Genomic DNA, 22,138 nt, shown 5'->3' with positions numbered 1-22,138 from the left:
GGTTTGTGAGTTCAAGCCTTGCGTTGGGCTCTATGCTGAGAGCTCAGAGCCTGGATCCTGCTTCAGATTCTGTGTCTCCCTCTCTCTCTCTGCCCCTCTTCCACTTGTGCTCTCTCTCTCAAAAATAAATAAACATTAAAAAAAAAATAAAATAAAAGAGTTTGAGAGAGCTTGCTGCTCTCTACTCTCCACCATGTGAGTGGACACCAAGATGGCCACCCACTCACCAGACAGTGGGCTCTTGCCAAACAACAATTCTGCCTTGATCTTGGACTTCCCAGCTTCCAGAACTAGGAGAAATAAACCTTTGTTGCTTAAACAGCCCCAGTCTATTATATTTTATTCTAACAGCCCAAGCAGACTAATATAGTAATTGAATAAATTGTACTGTGGGCTTCATTCATATCTGATTTAGATCAGATTTAGATGAGATTTTGGACTTTAGACTCTATAGTTGATGCTGAAACAAGTTAAGACTTTTGGAACTGTAGGGATGGAATGAATGTATTTTGAATGTGGAAAAAAAACCCATGAATTTGGGGGATGGGAGCAGGGACAGAATGTTGTGGGCTGAATGCTTATAATCCCCTCCTTGCAAATTCATATGCTGAAGCCCTAGTCCCCAATGTCATGATAGTAGGAGGTGGAGTCATTAGGAGGAAATTAAGATATGATGAGATCATGAGGGCAGAATTCTCATAAATAGGATTCATGCCCTCATAAGAGTCCCAGGAAACTTTGTTCCTCTCTACTTTCTGCCATGTGGGGTTACAAGAACAAAGCCATCTATAAACCAGGCAGCAGGTTCTCACCAAACAGTGAATCTGCTGATGTCTTGATCTTAGACTTCCCAGCCTCCAGAACTGTGAAAAATAAATGTTTGTTAAGCTACCCAGTCTATGGTATTTTTGTTATTACCACAAAAATGGACTAAAACAATGACACACTGACAGATTTCTTTGTGGGTCTCATTTTTGTGGGTCTCCATTAAAATTTAGAATCCATTACATTTGATGCATATTGGTACAACTTTTGACATATGACAATAATGAGTAATAAAAAATGCAAGTTAAAAATTATTACTTTAGCATTATATACTTTATTTGTGCCCTGAATGACTAAGCAATGTATTTACAAACCTCAACTTCAGTCCTTACCTCAGGTCTAGTAATAAGAATGTCTCATAGCCCTGTCTTTTGCAAGTTGAGAGTTTTCAGATAAGAAAATAAATACTTGGGGCACCTGGGTGGCTCAGTTGGTTAAGCGTCCGACTTCGGCTCAGGTCATGATCTCATGGTTCATGGGTTTGAGCCCCACATCAGGCTCTATGCTGACAGCTCAGAGCCTGGAGCCTGCTTTGGATTCTGTGTCTCCTTCTCTCTCTGTGCCTTCCCCACTCACACTCTGCCTTTCTCTGTCTCTCAAAAATAAATAAATGTAAAAAAAAATTTTTTTAAAGAAAAAAAAGAAATACTTGTATTTCAAGACCATCTCAAACTTTCTTATTCTAAATGAATATTAACACAGACCAGGGAATGAAAGTCTATATATTTAGGAATGTTTCCTTTTGGAAATTATATTTAATTTTCAAATGCAAAGATATCTAGCCTGGCATAACATGAAATGAAACATATTTTGTATATAGTAGAAACGGAAAATATAAATATCTGTGTATAACTATACATGAATGAGACTAACTATACAGGAATGAGACTAAATTACAGTACAGTTTATTAAAGATTTCTGCTATGATTTATACTTAGGAAAACATATCATTATTTTTGTTTCTATTAAAACATTTTAGATATAAATAATAAAATATAATTCTCTTGAATAGTAAGAATACGGACTTTAATGATAAGCCAAATAACTGTACTTTTAGGACCATATGGTATAATATTAGATTGATCCACGATAATTAAAGTTGACCTGTCTCTCCAAATAAAATAGACTAGAGAGCAGTGCTATAGGAAAGAAAGAAAGAAAGAAAGAAAAAGAAAGAAAGAAAGAAAGAAAAAAAGAAAAAGAAAAGGAGAAGATCAAAGTGAAATAATGTGGCCTAATACTCCACAGGATGAGCACGGTGTGTTTTAAAAGTTTCCCGGCAGGTGCTATTCAATTTGTTGAATTTCCCCAAAATCTGTCCTTTAAATTGCAGTCCTTGAAATTTGATATCAATATTATGTCAGATTTAATCAGATTGAAGAACTGCTGATTTGTGCGTCATGTCTCAGCCAAGATTCAATCTGGAGAGAGAAACCACATGGTGATCTGGACAGAGAAAGTTTAATGTAGAGAATCATTAGCCATAGCAAAGCTTTGGAGTTAGTAATAAGTAAAGAGAACTTGAAAATAATATAGCGACAGCAGATATATAAGAAGCATGCATCATTGTCAGGCCTGAGATACAGTGCCCCAAGAAAAGACCCTGGGACTGAAATCAAGATCTTGAGATGGCCTAGCAGTGGCTCACAGAACTGCAGAAAAGTCATTGTGGTACTTGCACTGACAGAACCTGCTGGAAATCTGGGGGAGTCGTTCATGGGGAAGGGTCTCACTGGAGGCACTGGACCATCTGAACTGGTGCTGAGGGAGCTCCTCGCCCCTGGGTATGTTGACTGGAGAAGCCACACACACACTGCAGGATCATCAGGACTCTGTGCTGTGCACCACCTGCTGCAAGAGTCAGTCCCTTGGAAGGAGAGAACACGTTTTTCTTGGGACTTTTTTGTCCATGTTCATTGGTATTTCCCAATATCCAGAGTAAGTTACATAGGAGACCACAAACAAACCCCGAAAACTCACTCCCCTCAACCCTGTGCTGTTCTGCAAGACTCAGCTCCCTGGTCTGTCTTCCTTCTTTTCACTTCGCAGTCTTCTGATGCTTGTTTCATAAATAACATCTAGAGGGGTTTTTCTGTTTTTGTTTTTTTGTTTTTTGTTTTTTTAAGCTATACTTAGCAGGAAGAATAGGCTCCATTTTCCTGGAGCCAAAAAGTCTATCTTGGCATTTAAAATTATTTTTCTTTTCACTAACCAGTGCTTTTCTGACCTTTAAATGAGTGTATTGGCTCTGATTTGCACACACACACACAAATTCTCTTGTGGCACCAACATTCGTTCTTTTCCCCCTTCCTTTTATTTTCTACTTTTCCTCCCTTCCCTTTGTTCACTTCTTCTCTACCTCCCATCCCTGACCCTTCCTTCCTCCCTCCTCTTTTCCTGCTATATTAGTTATTCAGAAACTATTACATTAAGAAGCAATTCAACCAGTTTTTTATGGCTATCTTTTCCAATGAGAAGACCTTCATGTTTATGTTGGTTTTGAAATATAAAAGTGGCATAGGAGTTTTGTGGTTTCAAAACATAATTGGTTAAACAATTAAAGTTTTGGCAAAAAGCACCAAGGGGTTTTCACCATGAGAAATAATTTTTATTATTTATTTTAAGCAATTCAATGTAACTGGTAGCAAAATGGTACATAGACAATAAACAGAACCGATTCCCATAGGATTACAAGGACTATTACTGACTTTATGTTTTCTTTTGTGTGCAAGTTAAGTATTTTAAAAAGGCAACAGTTTGTTAAAAGGCTTTTATAAGCATCTTCTATTATTTAAATAACAGAAAGACTAATAAACTATCATTATTATAGCAAGCTGCTATGAATTGTGTCAACTATTAAATTTGGACTAATGTGCATAATCAAAAATAACCACTGTAAAATTTGTGAAACAAACTTTTAGTTTTATAGGAAATATAGTCATGTCCTAGCGTAAAGTCCTAGTCTTGACAATGGTCATAATGCAAAAATACTGAACTTGAGGTCTTGTGGGGAAATAGAATATTCATAAAATCTTACATTTATTCCTAAAAATAACTGTAATGGAGTAATGAAATGGCAACTTAAAGAAGTATATGATTTTTGATTTTTTATGTGCAAATATAAAGTTACTTAAATTCATTGTCATTCTCCATTACAGACATTGATCCAATTCTGCTTTAGCCTGAATAATTTATAGGTGCATGTGTAAATTTGTGAAGCATATTTCACATGTGTCTACAACATACACGCACGCATATGCATACAATCTTCGTTTTATGATACAATTCCAATTTTAAGAAGCTTGTTATAAATTCTCTATTTTCTTATCTGATTAAAGAAAATTAAAGATAGGCTCTCTCTGTTTTAGGAGAAATTCTTGGTGTTTTTGTTATGCTAAAATGAGAGTAATACAAAATACTAAAAACCAATAACAAACAGGCATTTCTTCTTCTCTAAGCCAAATTATACAATGGCTATAATCTATCCTTTTTTCATGTTAGGTTCTACATTTTCATTTTCGTAGAATTATTCGGGGAATTTTAGGCTTTCTCTATGTTTTTTTAAGTTCTTCCACTGTCTTTCCAATTCATCTGTTTCTTTATGAAAAGAAGAAAATGTCTCTTTCTAGTCTTACACATCTTCTTTTCTGTGGAATTAAAAGTCAATGTCAAGGCCAGAAATTTTTAAAATACAAAATTAGAAGAAAAATACCTTTTGAAATTTACCCATTTCTCTCTCCTGGGAATGCTGTAACACATTCCAACTACTTGGCAAACACTGCTCTTGTGCTTTTCAGTCTGTTTCTGAAGGGAAATAAAGCAGTAAGATAGCAGCACTGATGGCATCAAGGAGCGATTTACATTTAATTGATAATTGTCAAGTTCTTCATAATTTATACTAAACTTCAGCGGCGAAAACTACTTGTCGTTACATGTGTTTTTCCTCATCGTGTGAAAACATAGTTCCTATAGATGATTTTTCAAAATTAAATCAAATTTTTTAAGATACCACTGTTTTGTGTATGAGATTTCGGTACTAAAGGGATAAAGGAGGACTTTTAATGTTTGAAATGGCCTTGTATTCCATAAATAGCATCATTTTGCCTCTTTGAATTTTAAAGGAGTTTTCTAAATAAGATATACTATATAGATTATGGAAATGTTAAAACTCCAGAGCCAAATGGAAACCATTACGCATGTTTCAGTTAATGTTTCAACGCTTGGCTTAAATTTAAATTAACATATGGGCTTTAAGTATTTTCTCTGTTAGCTATTCTTTTAGGAGAACAATAAATATTTGCTTTTTAATACACTTTTCTTGGCAAACAACGTGTGTCGGACATAAAGTTAGCAAAAAGTTCAGGTACTTGATATTTTTTGGTTTCTTCAGTGTAATAGAACATGCTATGAACATCTCAAATACTGAAATGAATATGATATCATCTGAAAGGCAACAAAAAAAGGTTAAAATGACTTAAAGATTTATATGCTAAAGCAAATTGTGAGTCTTACACAAAAGTCAGCCACACAAGTTTGTTGGTTAATCTCTGTGTAGAGAAGGCTAGACATTGCTGATGAGCTCAATTTTATAAAACAGCAAGTTTAAAGGATATGACTATTTAACTTTTAAGAAGACCAACAATCTTCTATGTCCATTGTGATGCACCAAATATACTTGGGTTTTTCGCTTACTTTCATAAAAACTTAATATTTTAAAAAATTGGCTTCATACACTTTGGATTATTGTCAAACAAATAACCAATTTAAATTATGTCTTTTAATTTAGGTTTTCAAAATCATTACATTGATATCTTTCAAATATTAATAGGAGGAGTACCAAGAAGCAATACTTTAAATTTCAAAATAATCTATACTTCTAAGAGAATAGATTTCTTTTAATATGAGAGAATGGAATATATTCTGATCGAGTTTATTTCATGCCAGCAGCACTTATTTTCCCCTAAGATTTAGAGTCGGTTTAAGCAAGATTCTTGTAGGAAAAAAAAAAAGGTCTCTTATTTTCTTTTTATCAAAGTTGAGTTTCCTCCCGAGAGTCTTGACCTGTGGTATTGCAGATGCTGTTTTTTCGACTGGGTTCACTGTTTGGAAGGTATGCCAGCGGATCTGGTCGGATTAAGTATCTAATAAAAGAAAACAAAGCAAATAACTGTAATAGTAAATAAAGGCAAAACTAATTCACACTTACAGTTTAGACTCCTGCTTCAAATGTATTCAGTTTTTAGGTGATCTAAACCGTGTCTAGATACAGCACTGGAAGCAGGACTCACTTTTTAATTGACCTAAAATATTTTGCAGGACTTGTATTATTTCTATACCTAAGATTATGATGATAAATACTAATGAATCAAGAATTATTTTTTTTAGTTATAATCCATTTCACCATCTTCATCTTATCAAAATTTTATGTTTTATTTTAGTATTTTATTGATTTATCATCCCTTTCTTTGGCTATTTTTCTAAGAAGCAGACCTAAATCTTAGCCATGATTCTTCTATTACTTAACTGCTCTTAGTCTTACTTTTATAATTCATAAATAAATTTGATCTAAATAATTTCTTTAGTCCTTTATTTAAATACTTCAGGATTCTAAAAAAAGTCATGATTTAATACATGCTCTGAAGAATACTGTGCAGAGATAACCTTTTAATTATCTGGAAATTAATCTAAAATTCAGGTTATGCTATGGTGAGCACTTATACAAAATAAAAAATAATTCTTAATTTATTCAACTAGTAAATAGGAAAGTGTTCATCTGCCAAACTCATACATTTAAATAATGTTATAATTTGTTTTAAGAGAGATGTTTTACTTCAGATCTCAAAAAACGAGCTTCCATTTCTTGAGCACTTCTGGAATACTGCATTAGGAACTGGAAATACAAAAGGTCGCAAACCCCAACACCTGTCCTGCAGAAGATTCATTGAGTTTAATTTATAAAGCAGATAAACACAAGAAAAATAAATTCCAAACATCACAGAAAGAGAAAAAAGAAGCGACAGAGAGAATTAGGGAACACTATTCAGAAGGTTGAGTTGAACTTTGTCTCTAGGTTTGCTCCTGATCTCTTCCAAAAGTGAGCTTGATTTCAGGAGAATGGTTAAACCAGGAAATAGTGGAAGGTAAATTCAGGAAGAAGCATAGAAAACAGCTAGCAGAGGACTTTAAGTTTCAGGATAAAGTAGTTTCAAACTCTGTCCCAAAGGCAGTGGGAAGCCACTGAGAGTTTTCAGGGAGAGAAGGAAAGTAAATCCGGGCAATGCAGCACTCAAAGAAAGTCTTGTTTCAGATGCAAATGAAATTAGTAATTCATAGTTTTATAATAATTTGGAAGGTACAAAAAATGAACAGAAAACCTAATTTGAAGAGATTAGTCTAATAGAGGATTGTACGTTTCCTCTTAAAAACTGAAGAAAAATATTCAGAAAACATGTTCCTTAATGAATATGAGAAAAGGCAATTTAAAACACAATAGTCTATTTTCTCCAATCAAATAAAAGTTGAAATTAATGTCCTTGAATCTATTAACTGGATATTGTTCTCCATGCACACTGCTTTATAATTATTTTAAATATCACTAGCATTGTAGATTGATGAAGACAACTAATAGTGCACATTAAACTCTTTTTTTTTAATTTGGTAAATTGAACACATTACAAATTGTAAATTAAAGATGTAAAACATTGTTTTGATACATTTATATATTTTAATACGATCGCCATTGATGCCATATTCATCACATTACATCATTATAGTGCATCATTATTAACCGTATTCATTATACTCTACATTAGATCTTTATGGCTTATTTATTTCTTGTTATAAGTTTGAATCCTTAAACACCATCAATCTCATCCCTCTACTTCCCCATCTCCTAGTAACAACCTGTTTTAGTATGGGTTTGACTTGTTTCTAGATTCCCCATATAAGTGATATCATGTAGTACTTGTCCTCTCACATCTCGCTTTTATAATGTGCTAAAGGTCCATCTATGTGTTGCAAATGACAGGATATCCTCCTTCCTCATAGCTAAATAATACCCACATCTTTCTTATCCATTCACCCATTGATGGGCATTTGGGTTGTTTCTATATCTTGGCTGTTGTGAATGATGCTGCAATATACATGGGTGTGCATATGTCTCATCAAAATCCAGTTTTCATTTCCTTTAGATAACATATCCCAAAGTGGCATTGCGATGGTATGCGATTGGTATGGTAAATCTATTTTTAATTTTTGAGGAATTTTCATATTGTTTTCCATAGTGGTTGGACTGATTTAAATTCTTAACAACAGTGTATATAAGGGTTCCCTTTTTACAATATCCTCACCAGCACAGGTTGTCTCTTGTCTTCTTGATGATAGCCATTCCAACAGGTGTGAGGTGATATCTCATTGTGGTTTTATTTGCATTTCCCTGATGATTAGTGATGTTGAACGTCTTTCCATGGCATTGGCCATTTTCGTGTCCTCTTTGCAAAATATTTAGTTCGGACTCATTTTTTAGTCTGATTGTTTGGCGTTTTTAAAATAAGTTTTAGCTCTTTATATATATTGGATATTAACCCCTTATCTGAGTTACGATTTGCAAGAATTTTCTCCCATTCTGTAGGCTGTTTCATTTTGTTGATGTTTCTTTTGTTGTGCAGAAGCTTTTGAGTTTGATGTAGCCCAATTGTTGATTTTTACTTTCATTGTTTGTGCTTTTGGCATTATGACCAAAATATCATTGCCAAGACCAATATCAATGAGTTTCTTCCTTGTTTTCTTCTAGAAGTCTTATGATATCAGGTCTTATATTTAAGTCTTTAATCCATTTTGAGTGTTTTGTTTGTTTGTTTGTTTAGTGGTGAGACAGAAGTCTAATTTCATTGTTCTACATGTGCTTCTCCAGTGTCTCCCACATCATTTTTTTGAAGAGACTTTCCTTCCTCCATTGTATTCCTAGCTTCTCTGTCAAATATTAGTTGACCATAAATACAGGGATTTAATTTTGGGCTCTCTATTATGTTCCATTGACCTATAGGTTTATTTCTGTGCCAGTACCATACCGTTTATATTACTATGGCTTTGTAGTATAGTTTGAAATCAGGAAGTGTGATACTTCTGACTTTGTTCTTTTTTTCTAAGGATTGTTTTGGCTATTCAGGATCCTTTGTGGTTCCACATGAATTCTGGGATTGTTTCTTCTAATTCTGTGAAGAATACCTTTGATATTTTGATAGAGATTTTGTAGGGTCTGTATATGGCTTTGGGTAGTGTGACCATTTTACCAACATTTATCTTTTCAATCCATGAACACAAGAGGTCTTTACATATCTTTGTATCTTCTTTGAGCTCTTTCAGCAAAGTTCTGTAGTTTTTTTTAAGTTTATTTAATTATTTTGAGGGGAGAGAGGGGCAGAAAGAGAGGGAGAGAGAGAGAGAGAGAGAGAGAGAGAGAGAGAGAGAGAGAGAATCCCAAGCAGGCTCCACACTGTCAGCATGGATCCCAACGTGGGGCTCCGACCCATGAACTGTGAGATCATGACCTGAATCAAAATCAAGAGATGGACACTTAACTGACTGAGCCACCCAGGTGCCCCAAATTTTTGTAGTTTTTTTTTCACCTTATTAAAACACTGAGTTTATTTCACATATACATTTTTGTCTCCCTATCATTTCCATTTGTCTGAACACTACTACTACTATGTCCTATCATAACATTCCATACATAAAAACCAAGCAAAGGGTGGAGTGCCATCTTTAAAAACTAAACAGGCACTTTGGACAACACATTCTTGGCAATGGAACCTGGACAGTGTTCATCAGACATTCTCACTCTGCTTTATAAAAAGGACAGCCAGATATCAACTGGTACAGAAGTGAAATAAGGTGGAAAGTTTTAACACACTGTTTAAACTACTTTCATAAAGAGTCTTCCTCCACTGCTAGATTTCTTGAATAGCCTCTTGGCTAGTCATCGGGAAGCAATTCTTCACATAATTGATGAACTTGGCTTCCACTTTGGGAAGAGAACCACGTTTTTCTATATTTGCTTGCATTTTTGCTTTAATGTCTTCTACAGAACTAGGTTCTTTTGGTGTTTTGGGAGTCTTTTCCTGTTTTTTGAAAGATTCTTGACCTTTTGATCTTGGTGTTGATGGTTTTGAGTCTTTTCCATTCTGGTTTGATTTTTGTGCACTTTTGGCTGCAGTATCTCCTATAGATTTCTTTACTGGAGACTTTTCTTCAGATTTGTCATCATCAAAATCATCATCATCCTCGTCATCATCTTTATCGGCACCAGGTTTCATTTTTTTTCCGTGGAACCTTGCTAACACTTCCAAGGGGCAGAACACTTTCCAGATATACTAAGGACCTTCACATCCTCTTCCTCTTCATCTTCTGACTCTGCATCTTCCTCCACAGTTATTGAGTGCTGTCCACTAATATGCACAGGCCTTGAACCACATTTCAACTGTAAGACCACAGGTAGTGTTATTTCAAAGTCCCCAAGGGAAACCATTGGCTCTTCACACATTTTCAAAGTTGCCAGTGTGATTTTGATTGGACTGCCTTCGTAATGCAATGCCTCTGCTTCAACAATGTGCAATTCATCCTTTGCACAAGTCCCTAAACTGACCGATCTTAAAGATAACTAGTGTTCGTTTTCATCATTATCCACCTTAGACTGATAATCTTTGTCAGCCTTTAGTTCACAACCAAAAAGTTCTGGGGCCTCAGAAGGCTCACGTCCATGTCCATCGAATCTTCCATGTGGTGGTGACATGCACTTAGGTGAGAGAGAAGATGGGCAGAGAGAAACGACTATTGTTCCACAAAACAGCCACATAAGATGAATCACACCAGGGACAAAGTTTTGTAGTTTTTATGTACAGATCTTTCACTCCTTTTGTAAATTTATTCCTAAGTATTTTATTGTTTTTGATGCTACTGTGAATAGGATAGTTGTATTTCTTTTTTTGATGTTGCATCATTAGTTTAAAGAAATGCCACTGATTTCTGTAAGTTGATTTTATAATGTCTCACATTACTTAAATCATTAATTCCAACAGGTTTTTGATCGACTCTTTGGAATTTTCTTTATATAAGATCATATCTTCAGCAAATGGTGACAATTTTATTTCTTCCTCCTGATTTGGATGTCTTTTATTTCTTTGTCTTACCTAAATACTCTAGGTAAGACTTCCAATACTATATTGAATAGAAATATTAAGAGTGGGCAACCTTGGCAACCTGATATCAGAGAAAACTTTCTCAGTTTTTCTTATTTATATGTTAACAATGAGTTTATTGTATATGGCTTTATTATATTGAGATACATTCCTTATATACCCAATCTGTTAAGGGTAATTATCATGAAAGGGTGTTATATTTTGTCAAGTTCCTTTTCTGCATCTATTGAGATGATCATGTGATATTTATCTTTCATTTTATTAATATGATGAATTACATTTATTGATTTGCATATATTGAAGCATCTTGGCATCCTGAGGATAAATCCCACTAGGTCATGGTGCATAATCTTTACAATATGTTCTTGAATTTGGTTTACATCTATATTCATCAGGGATATTCATCTATAGTTTTCCTTTCAAACACTCACCTGGTTTTGGTATCCAGGTGATACCAAATTCATAGAATAAGTTTGGAAGTGTTCCCTCTCCCTTCATATTTGGAAGAGTTTGAGGAGGATTAGTATTAATTCTTCATTAAGTATTCGGTGGAATTCACCATTAAAGCCATCTGCCTGTGGAGTTTTCTGTATTACAATTTTTTTTTATTGACTCAATCTCTTAAGTCATTATTGGTCTGTTCAGATTTTCTATTTCTTCTTCATTCAGTCATTCAGTCTTGGTAGGTTGTATGTTTCTAGAAATGTATCTATTTTATACGTAACTATTCAGGTTATGTAATTTGGGGGCATATAATTGTTCATAGTGGTCTCTCGGTATTTCTGTAGTATCGGTTGTAGTGTCCTCTTTCATTTATAATTTTATTTGTCTTCTCTTTCTTAGTTGGTCTACTTACAAGTGTGTCAATTTTATCTTTAAAAAAACAGCTTTTAGTTTCATTGATACTTTCTATTATTTTTCTAGTCTCCATTTCATTTATTTTTCTATCTGACTTAATTTCTCTCCATCTGCTACATCTGGGCATAATTTCTTCTTTTTCTAGTTCCTTGAGGTGTAGAGTTACGTTGTTTATTTGAGATCTTTCTAATTCTTAATTAAGATATTTGTAAGTTCTTAATATATGCATTTACTGCTATAAACTTTCCTCTTAGAACTGCTTTTGCTGCACAAATCTTGATATTTTGTATTTTCATTTTCATTTATTTCAAGAACATTAAGCTGCTTAATACCAATCACTTAGTTACTTATTGTTCTTTGAGCCAAATTAATGTTGCCCCTTTATTTAAATTAAACGTTTGAAAGCATTTTTTTAGAAAAACAAAAAGTATAATTCATTATCCCCTAAATTCATTGAAATAGCTGCAAAAGTTGCTTTCCCTTATTATTATCACTACTAAACCTATGAATCTAATAAAATAAATTTCTTAAACATGTTTTTATTTAATACTTGTCACATTAGGCATTTTTTCATGGCATTTATCATTGCTCCAGTTATAGTAAAACAATTATTTTAAAGGCCACAAATACAGATCATTGAAAAAAAGGTGTCTTCCCTATAGCAGTCAAACTGATGTTTTAGCTTAAATAAATAAAAAATAATAGTATCAATAAGGCAGAAAATGTCATGTTTATTTTACCTGTAAAATACATATTGTAACATACATATTTTATTTCTAAGTTTTAATTTGGGGAGAATTATTTTAAATTATAAATGTATGTTCAATGAAAGGACATGTTTATAGACTCAAAAGATGAACAAAATCTCCCCATTCATTCAAAATAGTCATGGGAAATAATTATTTTAAGTTCAAAAACCTATAATTTGTTATGAAATATGAATAAGGTAAGCATAACTTCTTAAAAACACTATATCATCAACATAATTACAACTAATTTGAAAAAGAGGCATAAAAAGATTGGGATTACAATTAGCAGATGAAAAATTAATAAAAATTAATAAAACAATAAAAATTGACAATTAATAGCAATATGGGCTTAAAGGAAGAAAGACATATATAAATATGGACACAAGAAAAAGGAGCAGTTTTGTTTTATTATAGTAATATACCAGGTAAAGTCTCCAGTATGTGCAGTTAAAAGCAGATGCATCATAAATAAGATATTTTCATGCCACTTAAAGTCCTCCATAAATTCAGTATCACCACTGGACATAATTTTTGACAGCTGCTTTAAGAACTCTAACAGGTGAAATTATCATTCATCTCATTCCCCAAAGCTCCTATATTCTAACCAGTATCATCAAATGACAAAACAAAGCATTATACTAATTAGTTGTATATGAGGTGCATTATAAGCTGTTTTCACACTGATTTGGGATCAAAGTTACTCCTGCTGATGTATTTTCCTAAGAAGTTTTTGAAACACACTTATGTATCTACCCTAAAATCATTATCTTTTTAGCTTTGCTCATCTGGAAGATGAAAAATAAATATTTTCTACATAGAACTAGCTTCCTTTCAAAGCTCCAGTACTCTATTTCTTTACGCTTTCTAGACATTTCCATGTAGCACACTGAATGATGTATCTAAACTCTAGCTTGTCATCTATCTCTCTTGTTTTTTGGATGTTCATATCAGCTTTATTCATAATAGAAAACTAATCATTTCCTTTTTCTCCACAGACAACAATGCCCCCTTTCCTTCCTAGAAAATTGCTTCCCTTTTCTGACTTGCTTCAGTGAACGAGCATTCATTTATTTATTTTGCAATCAAATAGAATTGCCATGTTATACTCCTTTTCCAAGTCCTGTATCAATGAACAAGTCTTAGTCTTTGCCTCCATAAATGTATCTACGTAGAAACCTGCCTTTACTATCCATTATCCTAATGCTTCCAGAGATTCTTATCTCCTCACACCTGCCTAACAACAATTTAACTGGTTTCCTTATTTTCATGTCTATTTCAACCTTAAGCCATCCTGCCAATAAATTCTACTGCTGCTTGCAATGCTCTTAAAAAAAAAAAAAAGTACCCTTTCCATCTCAGCAGAAATCTCTCACAAAACATATAAAGGTAGGCTTCTAAATCTTGGCACATTACTAGCTTTAGTTCTAAACCACTTGCAAGGATCCATTTCATGCTCTGCATCACAGACTGTTCTCAGTCCTCTTTGTCTCTGACTTTATTAATGATTTTCCTGATTATAGATACAAACACATCCTGTGGACCTAACACCCGCTGAGACTATTGGATCTTTGGTATTTGTATTAAGTCAGTAATGAAACCTGGAGTTAGCTACCTTACTTAGCTCAGCAGCTCTTGATCCAGCTCAGCCTCAGGACCTTGGACCTCAAGGGCAGATGCACATTAGGAATTTCTCCCCTAGGCTGACACCATGAACTGTCAAAATGCCTTTCTAAAATCTTGCTACTTTCTTGTTCATATATTAAGCACTGTTCCTTGCCTGTAAGGTTTAAACTGAGTTTAAACTCCATATTTTTCACCTAAAGTCCTTCCAGAGTCAGGTTTAATGTATGTTTCCAATATTAGGTTTAATTAACAACAGAGATGCTAATAATACAAAGTTTTTTTACTCTGGTCAAACTGGACTCTGTAGGGTTGCCAAATGAAGCATATTATGCAATCCCCATGTAGTGCATTTTCTCTATCCATTTCCCTGTTCTGGAATGTCCTGTGCTTTCCAACTACACAAATCTTATCTACCTTTCAAAGTCTAGTTCAAGTCCTTATATCCTCTGTAATCACTGTAATTCACAGTAAGTTTTCCTCTTTGAAATGAGAAAAACACTGTCACACTCAGTGGATGCTTAATTCATTAGTAACAAAGCCATAGTATATATTGCTATTAAATTTTTTATGTTTAAGTTGCAGTTTTGTTAATTAGAATGTAAGCACTTTGAAGTCAGGAAAAACATCTAATCTCTATTGCACTTTTAAGGAAACACTAATGCAATTGTACACGCATAATACAGAGTTTTTGATTAATCAAGTTACTACCATAGACCTTTTCTTAATAAGTCTTTTGACTTATATTACTCAGAGCTTTTGGAAACTCTAAGATATTGAGGAGATAGTGTGGGGTATATCAAGTTTCCCTCTAAGCTGTTCTCTTATTATTCCACATATTTTCTCTTATTTCTCCAAATATATAGGAGCTCACAGAATACAGAATTCTTCTGCTCTTTCCTTCTTTTATGCCTCTACATTCTACAATGTTTTTTTATAGTATAGAAAATACATAATACATAGAATACATAGAAATACATGAAATACATTTGTTTATTGAACACAAAAATTAGGCTTGGAGTTTCTAAGCATTTATGACACAAGAAATAAGGGACTATAATGGTGAAAACAAAAATATAAAAATAAATAAATTAACTGGTTTTCTAAAAATAAATGCCTTATGTGAGATATGAGATCAACTTACACAACATCATTCAGCTCTAGCCTGGTATCTGGAGACGGGTTAATCAGGATGTAGGAGAGGGTACTTTGATGATCATTCATTTCATCTAGAAGATAAATAAATGCCAAGTTTGTTATACTACTGACAGAAAATTACAGGAATTACTGTAGAGCATCTAATCTTCAAACCATATAGCTGTCAACGAGAGCTTGCTATAGTTCTGCCCACAGCATGATTGTGTACATAACTTTGACTATTTTCAAATTACTGTCATTGGAAATATCTGACAGGTACTCATTTTTTGTTCCAACAGGTGATAAAAATAAAGTATCTAATTCTGTTCAGAACAACTACAGTTATATTCTACCCTCTTTAAGCTATTACACTGAAAGTCTTTCTATTAAAGAAATAGTTAGACAAAATGTTTATTAGCTTATTATGTCTTATTCATTATAAAAACTAATTGTGGTTATAGGTAGCCATCCCAGATATGAACATTCATATGGGTAATTCTGTGAAAAATCATCTGATGACATTCTGTTTAGAAAACACAACAGAGGGGTGCCTGGGTGGCTCATTCAGTTAAGTGTTCATCCAACACTTGATTTTGGCTCAGGTTATGATCTCATGGTTCTTGAGACAGCGCACCATGTCAGGGGCTCTGCGATGACAATGCAGAGCCTGCTTGGGATTTTCTCTCTCCCTCTCTCTCTGCCCCTCTCCCCGCTCTCACATTCTAAGTAAACAAATGAACATTAAAAAAAAAGAAAACACAATAGAAATGTATCTAAAAAGGTTGAAGGTTCTAAATATGTTTGACTTTGTTATAAGATATACCTGATATGTTTTTGCAAAATATAAAGATTCTTGTAGAATTAACTAAGTTTCAAGGAAAGTGTACTGCTAAATTATTTGTTTTTCTTCTAAAACAATATGTATTTTTAAAATAAAAGGCTACGTTCTTTCATTTTTTTTCAATTCACTCTGAAGACATTGTCAGCCTTCAAGTTTGGAGAGCTAATTTGCATTATATTGGGCACTTAAAAATAAAACAGCTTTGAGATCTCAATTTCTTAGCTGCCAAAGCTATGATAAGATGTAAATGTAAAGCCATGTGGACACATACTTCAGTAAACATCAATCCTCCCAAAGGTAGTATTTTTAGGCTGTGAGGATACTGCTCAAAATCCTTCTCTAGAGCCACAATATCTTTCTAGCCACTTCAGCTGCAGATAAGCTTGGTTCCTGAACAAAAGTACTAAGTTTTGCATTTTGATCCAAACTCTAAGAATGTATTTCATACCAATGGAGATATATCAATATTCAAATGCGTCAAGTAAAGGTCTTTTTTAGGCCAACATATTTGACTCTAATAATTTCCTGCACTGGAAAATATGTATCATTTTTTAAAAAATAATGTCTACCACTGTATTCCTCTAACTAGAAGCCTATCACTCTAATGAGCAAAATTTAATAATATTTTTGGTTATGATAGTTCAAGTTGATATGCAGATGTGCCCTACTTTTAAAGTCTATAAATGAACATCTTTATCTTACAAGGACAATAAACTGCAATGTAATCGAACTCACCATAAGTTTGCCAATAAAACCATTATAATAATAAAATCATAACATTTATATTTAAAAAAGAACATGTTTGGTTGCATGTCTCTGGGGTGGACACAAGTAATTGTATCCTGGCATAGGGATAGGATTGTCAGGCCAAATAGAGACTGCTTGGTGAAATCTGAATTTCAGATAAAAACTAATAATTTTTTGACACACGTGTCCCAAATATTGTTTGTGATATATTTATGCTAAAACATTTATTTGTTACCTGAAATTCAAATTTAACTGGGAATCCTGTATTTTTTATTTGCCAAACCTGTCAATTATACCTACAGGTAGATGGCTAACTCAACCAGTTGGAGCTTGGAAATCCAATGAATATATGATGTTGAGCTTATTTCAAATTAGGTATAATTCCAATTCAAAACATCTTGTACTGGTAGGAGATGACAGAGATCCTTTTTCTATATAAAAAGCAATTTTGATTTATCTATGCTTTTTGAGAAACTTTCCTTTTGTCTGAATTTCCCCAGGTGCTATACAAAGGAACATACTGATAGTACATTCTGGAGACTGAAACATGATGCTCTACAATGTAACCAGCCTACCAGAAAATCTCCATCTTATTTGGTTATGTCTAACTCAATTTCTTATGTAAAACAGTGGCATTAATTAAATTTCTCATATAAACAATGAATATTATTGAACAATGGCATTAGAGGTAAAACAATTTTAACAAATAACTTCTCAGTCCATGTTAATCCCCAACCTCTCTCGTTGACTATTAAAATAATGTTGTACTCATTTAACACCTGGAATGAAGTCAAGATATATTGGTGACTTGGTTTGCCTGTTATAAGTGAAAAAACTGTGTAGATAGCTGAGAACTTTATAGCAATAGATACAACTATTGTGTTAATTTTTTTCTGCTCAAGTAGTCTTATTTATCATTTTGAAGATTTTCATTTTTCCATGCACTCCAGAAATCAAAGGAAATGTTTTGCTAATGTGCTCAATTCCATAATCCCATATGATTTATATCAAGACATGCATGGGTAACACAATCAGAGCTCATCATTCCTGGTTTCTTTCCTCATCCACCCCTTGCTGACTTCTCCTCAGTGTTAGGTTAAAAGAAGTTAAAAGAAGTTGCTGAGTTCAAAGCCACTCTCTCTTTCTCTTTCATGTCTGCCTTGCTGTAGAGTTAATTCTGGTCTGCTTTTTCTCTGTCACGCTGCTTTTTTGGGAAGTCCTGCAGTTCATTCTCCTTCCCTTTGTGACTCTGTGGTTAAGAATTAGGAAGCAAGGTTTTAAAAGCCTGTTGTGGCCACATATCAAAACCACATTCAATGGTCTAGTTTTTCAGCTGCAAGTCTGGAATTATTGTCTCTATTGGTCATTCCTTATATTTATTCTTTTGTTATTTCTGAATTCTGATGGGGAAACTGTGGTAGGTCTCCTAGATCTTTAAGATCCTATTATAATCATCCTCTTTGGTAGTGGCAAAGTCACAGTGGATTAAATAAGGCTCTTTACCAAAACTACAACAAATTTAGTGAATTAATAAATTTGCTTTTTAAAATGTTTCATGAACCAGAATCAATATTCCATGTCCTATCAGAAAAATATCTGCTAAGAAAATCTGTTGTGAGAACATTCAGCGTGTTCCTGATAACTAATATCTGACCCTGAGAAAATAAAAATCACTCTACATTTGCATCGTTTTATTGAAATTATTTCATCATTGATAAAATTATCATAAATGAAAAATTATCCTGCAAAAATTTAAAATAAATGTACTAGAATATTGAAAAATTTAAAAGATATTTTAAAATTTCCAGTAGTATTTACCAAGAAACTTAATTTGCTGTATTAATTAGCATATGCAATTATTCAGTCACAATCTTCATATAGCAAATATTCTGCTTAGAGTGTTTCAAGTAAATAGATCACATTAGAGAGGAAATGGATTTATACTCCTGTTGCTCTTACAAAATATTTCTTGTTAAAGTATTTTAAGAATACTTTTAAATAAGGAGAACGAAATTTGATCAGAAAGAAATTGAAATCCTACATAATTTGTGTACGTTTCATTAAATATTTCCAAAAGCATATCCATTATGTGTTATATAATTAAAGAGACATTTTATTATTTATTTTTTTTTATTATTTTTTTAATGTTTATTTTTGAGAGAGAGAGAGAGACAGAGTGAGAGGCGGGGGGCGGGGGGATGGAAGGGCTGAGAGAGAAGGAAACACAGAATCTGAAGCAGGTTCCAGGTTCTCAGCTGTCAGCATAGAGCCCAATGCGGGCTGGAACTCCCCAACTGCAAGATCATGACCTGAGCCAAATTCAGACACTTAACAGACTGAGCCACCCAGGCTCCCCTAAAGAGACATTTTAAATCAAGAGACTCAGTTAAGAACAGAGATTCTAAAACCAGAGTGCCTCTGTTGAAATCCAGCTTTCTCGGACCACCTAGGTGGCTCAGTCTGTTGAGCGTCTGACTTGGGCTCAAGGTCATGATCTCATAGCTCATGAGTTCAAGCCCTGTGTTGGGCTCTGTGCTGACAGCTCTGAGCCTGGAGCCTGCTTCAGATTCTGTGTCTCCCTCTCTCTCTTGCTCCTCCCCTGCTTGTGTGCTCTGTCTCTCAAAATAAATAAAAATTAAAAAGAGAAAGACAGAAATCCAGTTTTCTCAATTACTCATGCTAAGGCCTCCTTAGGCAAATTACTTAATTTCTTCTAATCTTTTGTGCTCAATTTCCTCACCTGTAAAAGGGAGGCGAAAAATAGTATTATCTCCTAGGTTAATGTTAGAATTAAATTATAAATGAATAACTAATATAATGTAAAATTCATATATTAATATAAATGTTTAGTTCTTAGAATCAGTGTCTGATTTATATTAAGTGCTACATAAAGGTTTCCTATTATTATTGTGCAGGCAAAATCATTTCATAACCTATAAACAATAACTGTATAGATATTGCAGTATGAAGGTGTTAGCATACAAATACAGGGGGGAAAAAGTGTCCAAAGAGAACAGCAATGGGAAAGACTGAGATGGTTGAGTTTAAATTGCAGAAAACAGGCCCTGGATTGAAGTGAGCAAGAAGGAGATTAACTGGGGTCAATGTTGAAAAGTCAAGCTAGGACCAGATCCCGTAGGGCTTTATAGATGTTCATCAGAAGCTCGAATTTTATTCTAAAAGCAATGGGAAACCAAGAAGGGCTATTAGGGTGGAAGATTTAGTGGTATGATCTAATTTCCTATTGACTATATTATGTTCCTTGGCTGCTTTGTGGGAAATGGACGTTAGGGCCTCAAGTCTGGTCTCAAGAAGAGTAGATACACAGTGCAGAAGCCCAGGTGAAAGATGATGGTATCCTGGGGGCAATGGAAATGAAGGAAATTTGAAAGAAGGGAGGAAACGATAGCTAGCGAGCCTGAAAGAGTGGGGATAGCGAGCCTGAAAAAGTGGGGACAGAGTAGGGGTAGGAAACATGGGAGGCATAAGGGAGGGAAGGAGAGACTGAGATGGTCCTAGATGGGAGAGATACAACAGCATATATGGATGCTGATGAAAAAAGCAAAGACAAAGAAATTGATGTATCAGAGTGAGGGTATGTTTTTCTTCAGTCACTGCAAGAAACCTCATTGAGGAAAATACTCTCAGTTGCACAGTGCTTATTTCTTCTACATAGTCCAATAATCCAAATAATCAGTAGTAGCATAACCCAGTGATGATTTCATTTTTCCCACCTCTACACTTCTAAGCATATTATGTGTTATTCAACTATAAAACTGGCGAGTTTTATAATGCTGACTTAATTTGCTCATCTGTTTTAGTTTAATACCAAGCTATGCTTATGAGTACAACTCTTTTGTCAAATTTACTGAACTTACCAGTCTAAGGGGAAAAAAAGGTTAGAGATAAGGATAAAAGAATCTTTCTGTTTAATTACCTCTATTTTAAGCAATTTTCATTACCTTCCAATAATTTAGAACTATTTTATGATACATAAGATAAAAATCAGGACTTTTGTAACCTCCCTTCATATAAACCACTAAGAAATGAAGATCAGATGAAATAATTAGTAAAATAAGCAGCATGATCTAAAGCCAAGTTTCAGAAATTGTTCAGTTCCAACTCTGCCATGAGCCACTCCATCACTTACTAGCTTCAGACACAAAACTAATTACTTTAGGCTCAATATTCCTTTTAAAATACAGTATGCAATGTTTCCTAACCTTTTAAAATCTATTATCTTTTATAAATATTAAAAGACCAAAACACAAAACCCTATTTTATCATTATTTTTGAAATTGATAGAGTATTCAAAAACAAAAATAATGGAAGTAAAAGTGAATAATACTTGTAAGAACATATTTTTTCAATGGTGTAAAGCCCAGTTTTGTTTTGTTAAAATGCTTTCTCCACTGCATGTGCCCTTCTCCCACCCCCACCAAGTACTGAGTAATTCAGAGTAATTTTGTGTCCCTGGTGAATGGGAGCTGCTCAATAAATGCTCGTTTCTTTCAAAATACTCTGACGGCAGATATTTTATATTAAGTGATGTCAGTCAAAATGATACAGGTTGTCTGCAAAGTCAGGAGTATAGGTACACTTATTTTTAAGTAGAACATTAATTACATTTTCAAATGTGTTAGGTATGTTTTCAGGTGAAGTACTTCTAAATTTAAAACTATGACTCTAGTTGATAGTCTTAAAAAGTAGAATAAATATACCACAGAAAATCTAAAAGATTTTGGAAAGACTATGTATTTTTTCTTCATTTTAACAATTGACCACACTGCTTTAAATTTAAAGATACTTCACCTGAAACAATATCTGAGGCTGAAGAAAATGTATTGAACATAATATCTGCACAACCTAAAAATAACGTTTCCAATTTTGCAGCTGTCCTGTATTATTTCCATATGACTTATAGGAGGCACTTTTGTGATAGTTGATAATCATAATTTGTCATACATGTATTATTTTGTTCTTCAATTTAGTCATTTAATAATGTTAACTGGTTATGATTAGACCAGTTACAATTCTAAATCAGAGGACAGAGCAATGAAAAGATAGGCCAAGTCCTTTCCTTCATAGACCTTTTTAGCAATTTTCTGAGAAGCAGTATAGTATGTAAATACAGTCTTCAGAATAGAGGTCACACATCTGTAGTT

General features: G+C 33.8%; 1 protein-coding gene and 1 pseudogene across 2 annotated transcripts in view; both read right to left on the bottom strand.

Moving 5' to 3' along the window:
• Window positions 1–5,739: 5,739 nt before the first annotated feature.
• Window positions 5,740–22,138, bottom strand: part of KCNT2 (potassium sodium-activated channel subfamily T member 2) — a 359,762-nt gene continuing 343,363 nt past the window's right edge. For both annotated transcript variants that reach the window (XM_049634538.1, XM_049634537.1), the window contains 2 exons: window positions 15,393–15,477; window positions 5,740–5,966 (listed from right to left, as the gene is read on the bottom strand). In XM_049634538.1, the coding sequence (XP_049490495.1) occupies window positions 5,855–5,966; window positions 15,393–15,477 (197 nt within the window). In that variant the 3' untranslated portion in view covers window positions 5,740–5,854. The remainder of the gene's footprint in view (window positions 5,967–15,392; window positions 15,478–22,138) is intronic.
• LOC125925493 (nucleophosmin-like) lies at window positions 7,395–13,293 on the bottom strand (annotated as a pseudogene).

Source organism: Panthera uncia, chromosome F1, assembly GCF_023721935.1.
Source record: "Panthera uncia isolate 11264 chromosome F1, Puncia_PCG_1.0, whole genome shotgun sequence".
NCBI lineage: Eukaryota > Metazoa > Chordata > Mammalia > Carnivora > Felidae > Panthera > Panthera uncia.
This window is presented reverse-complemented; position numbering and strand designations above follow the sequence as displayed.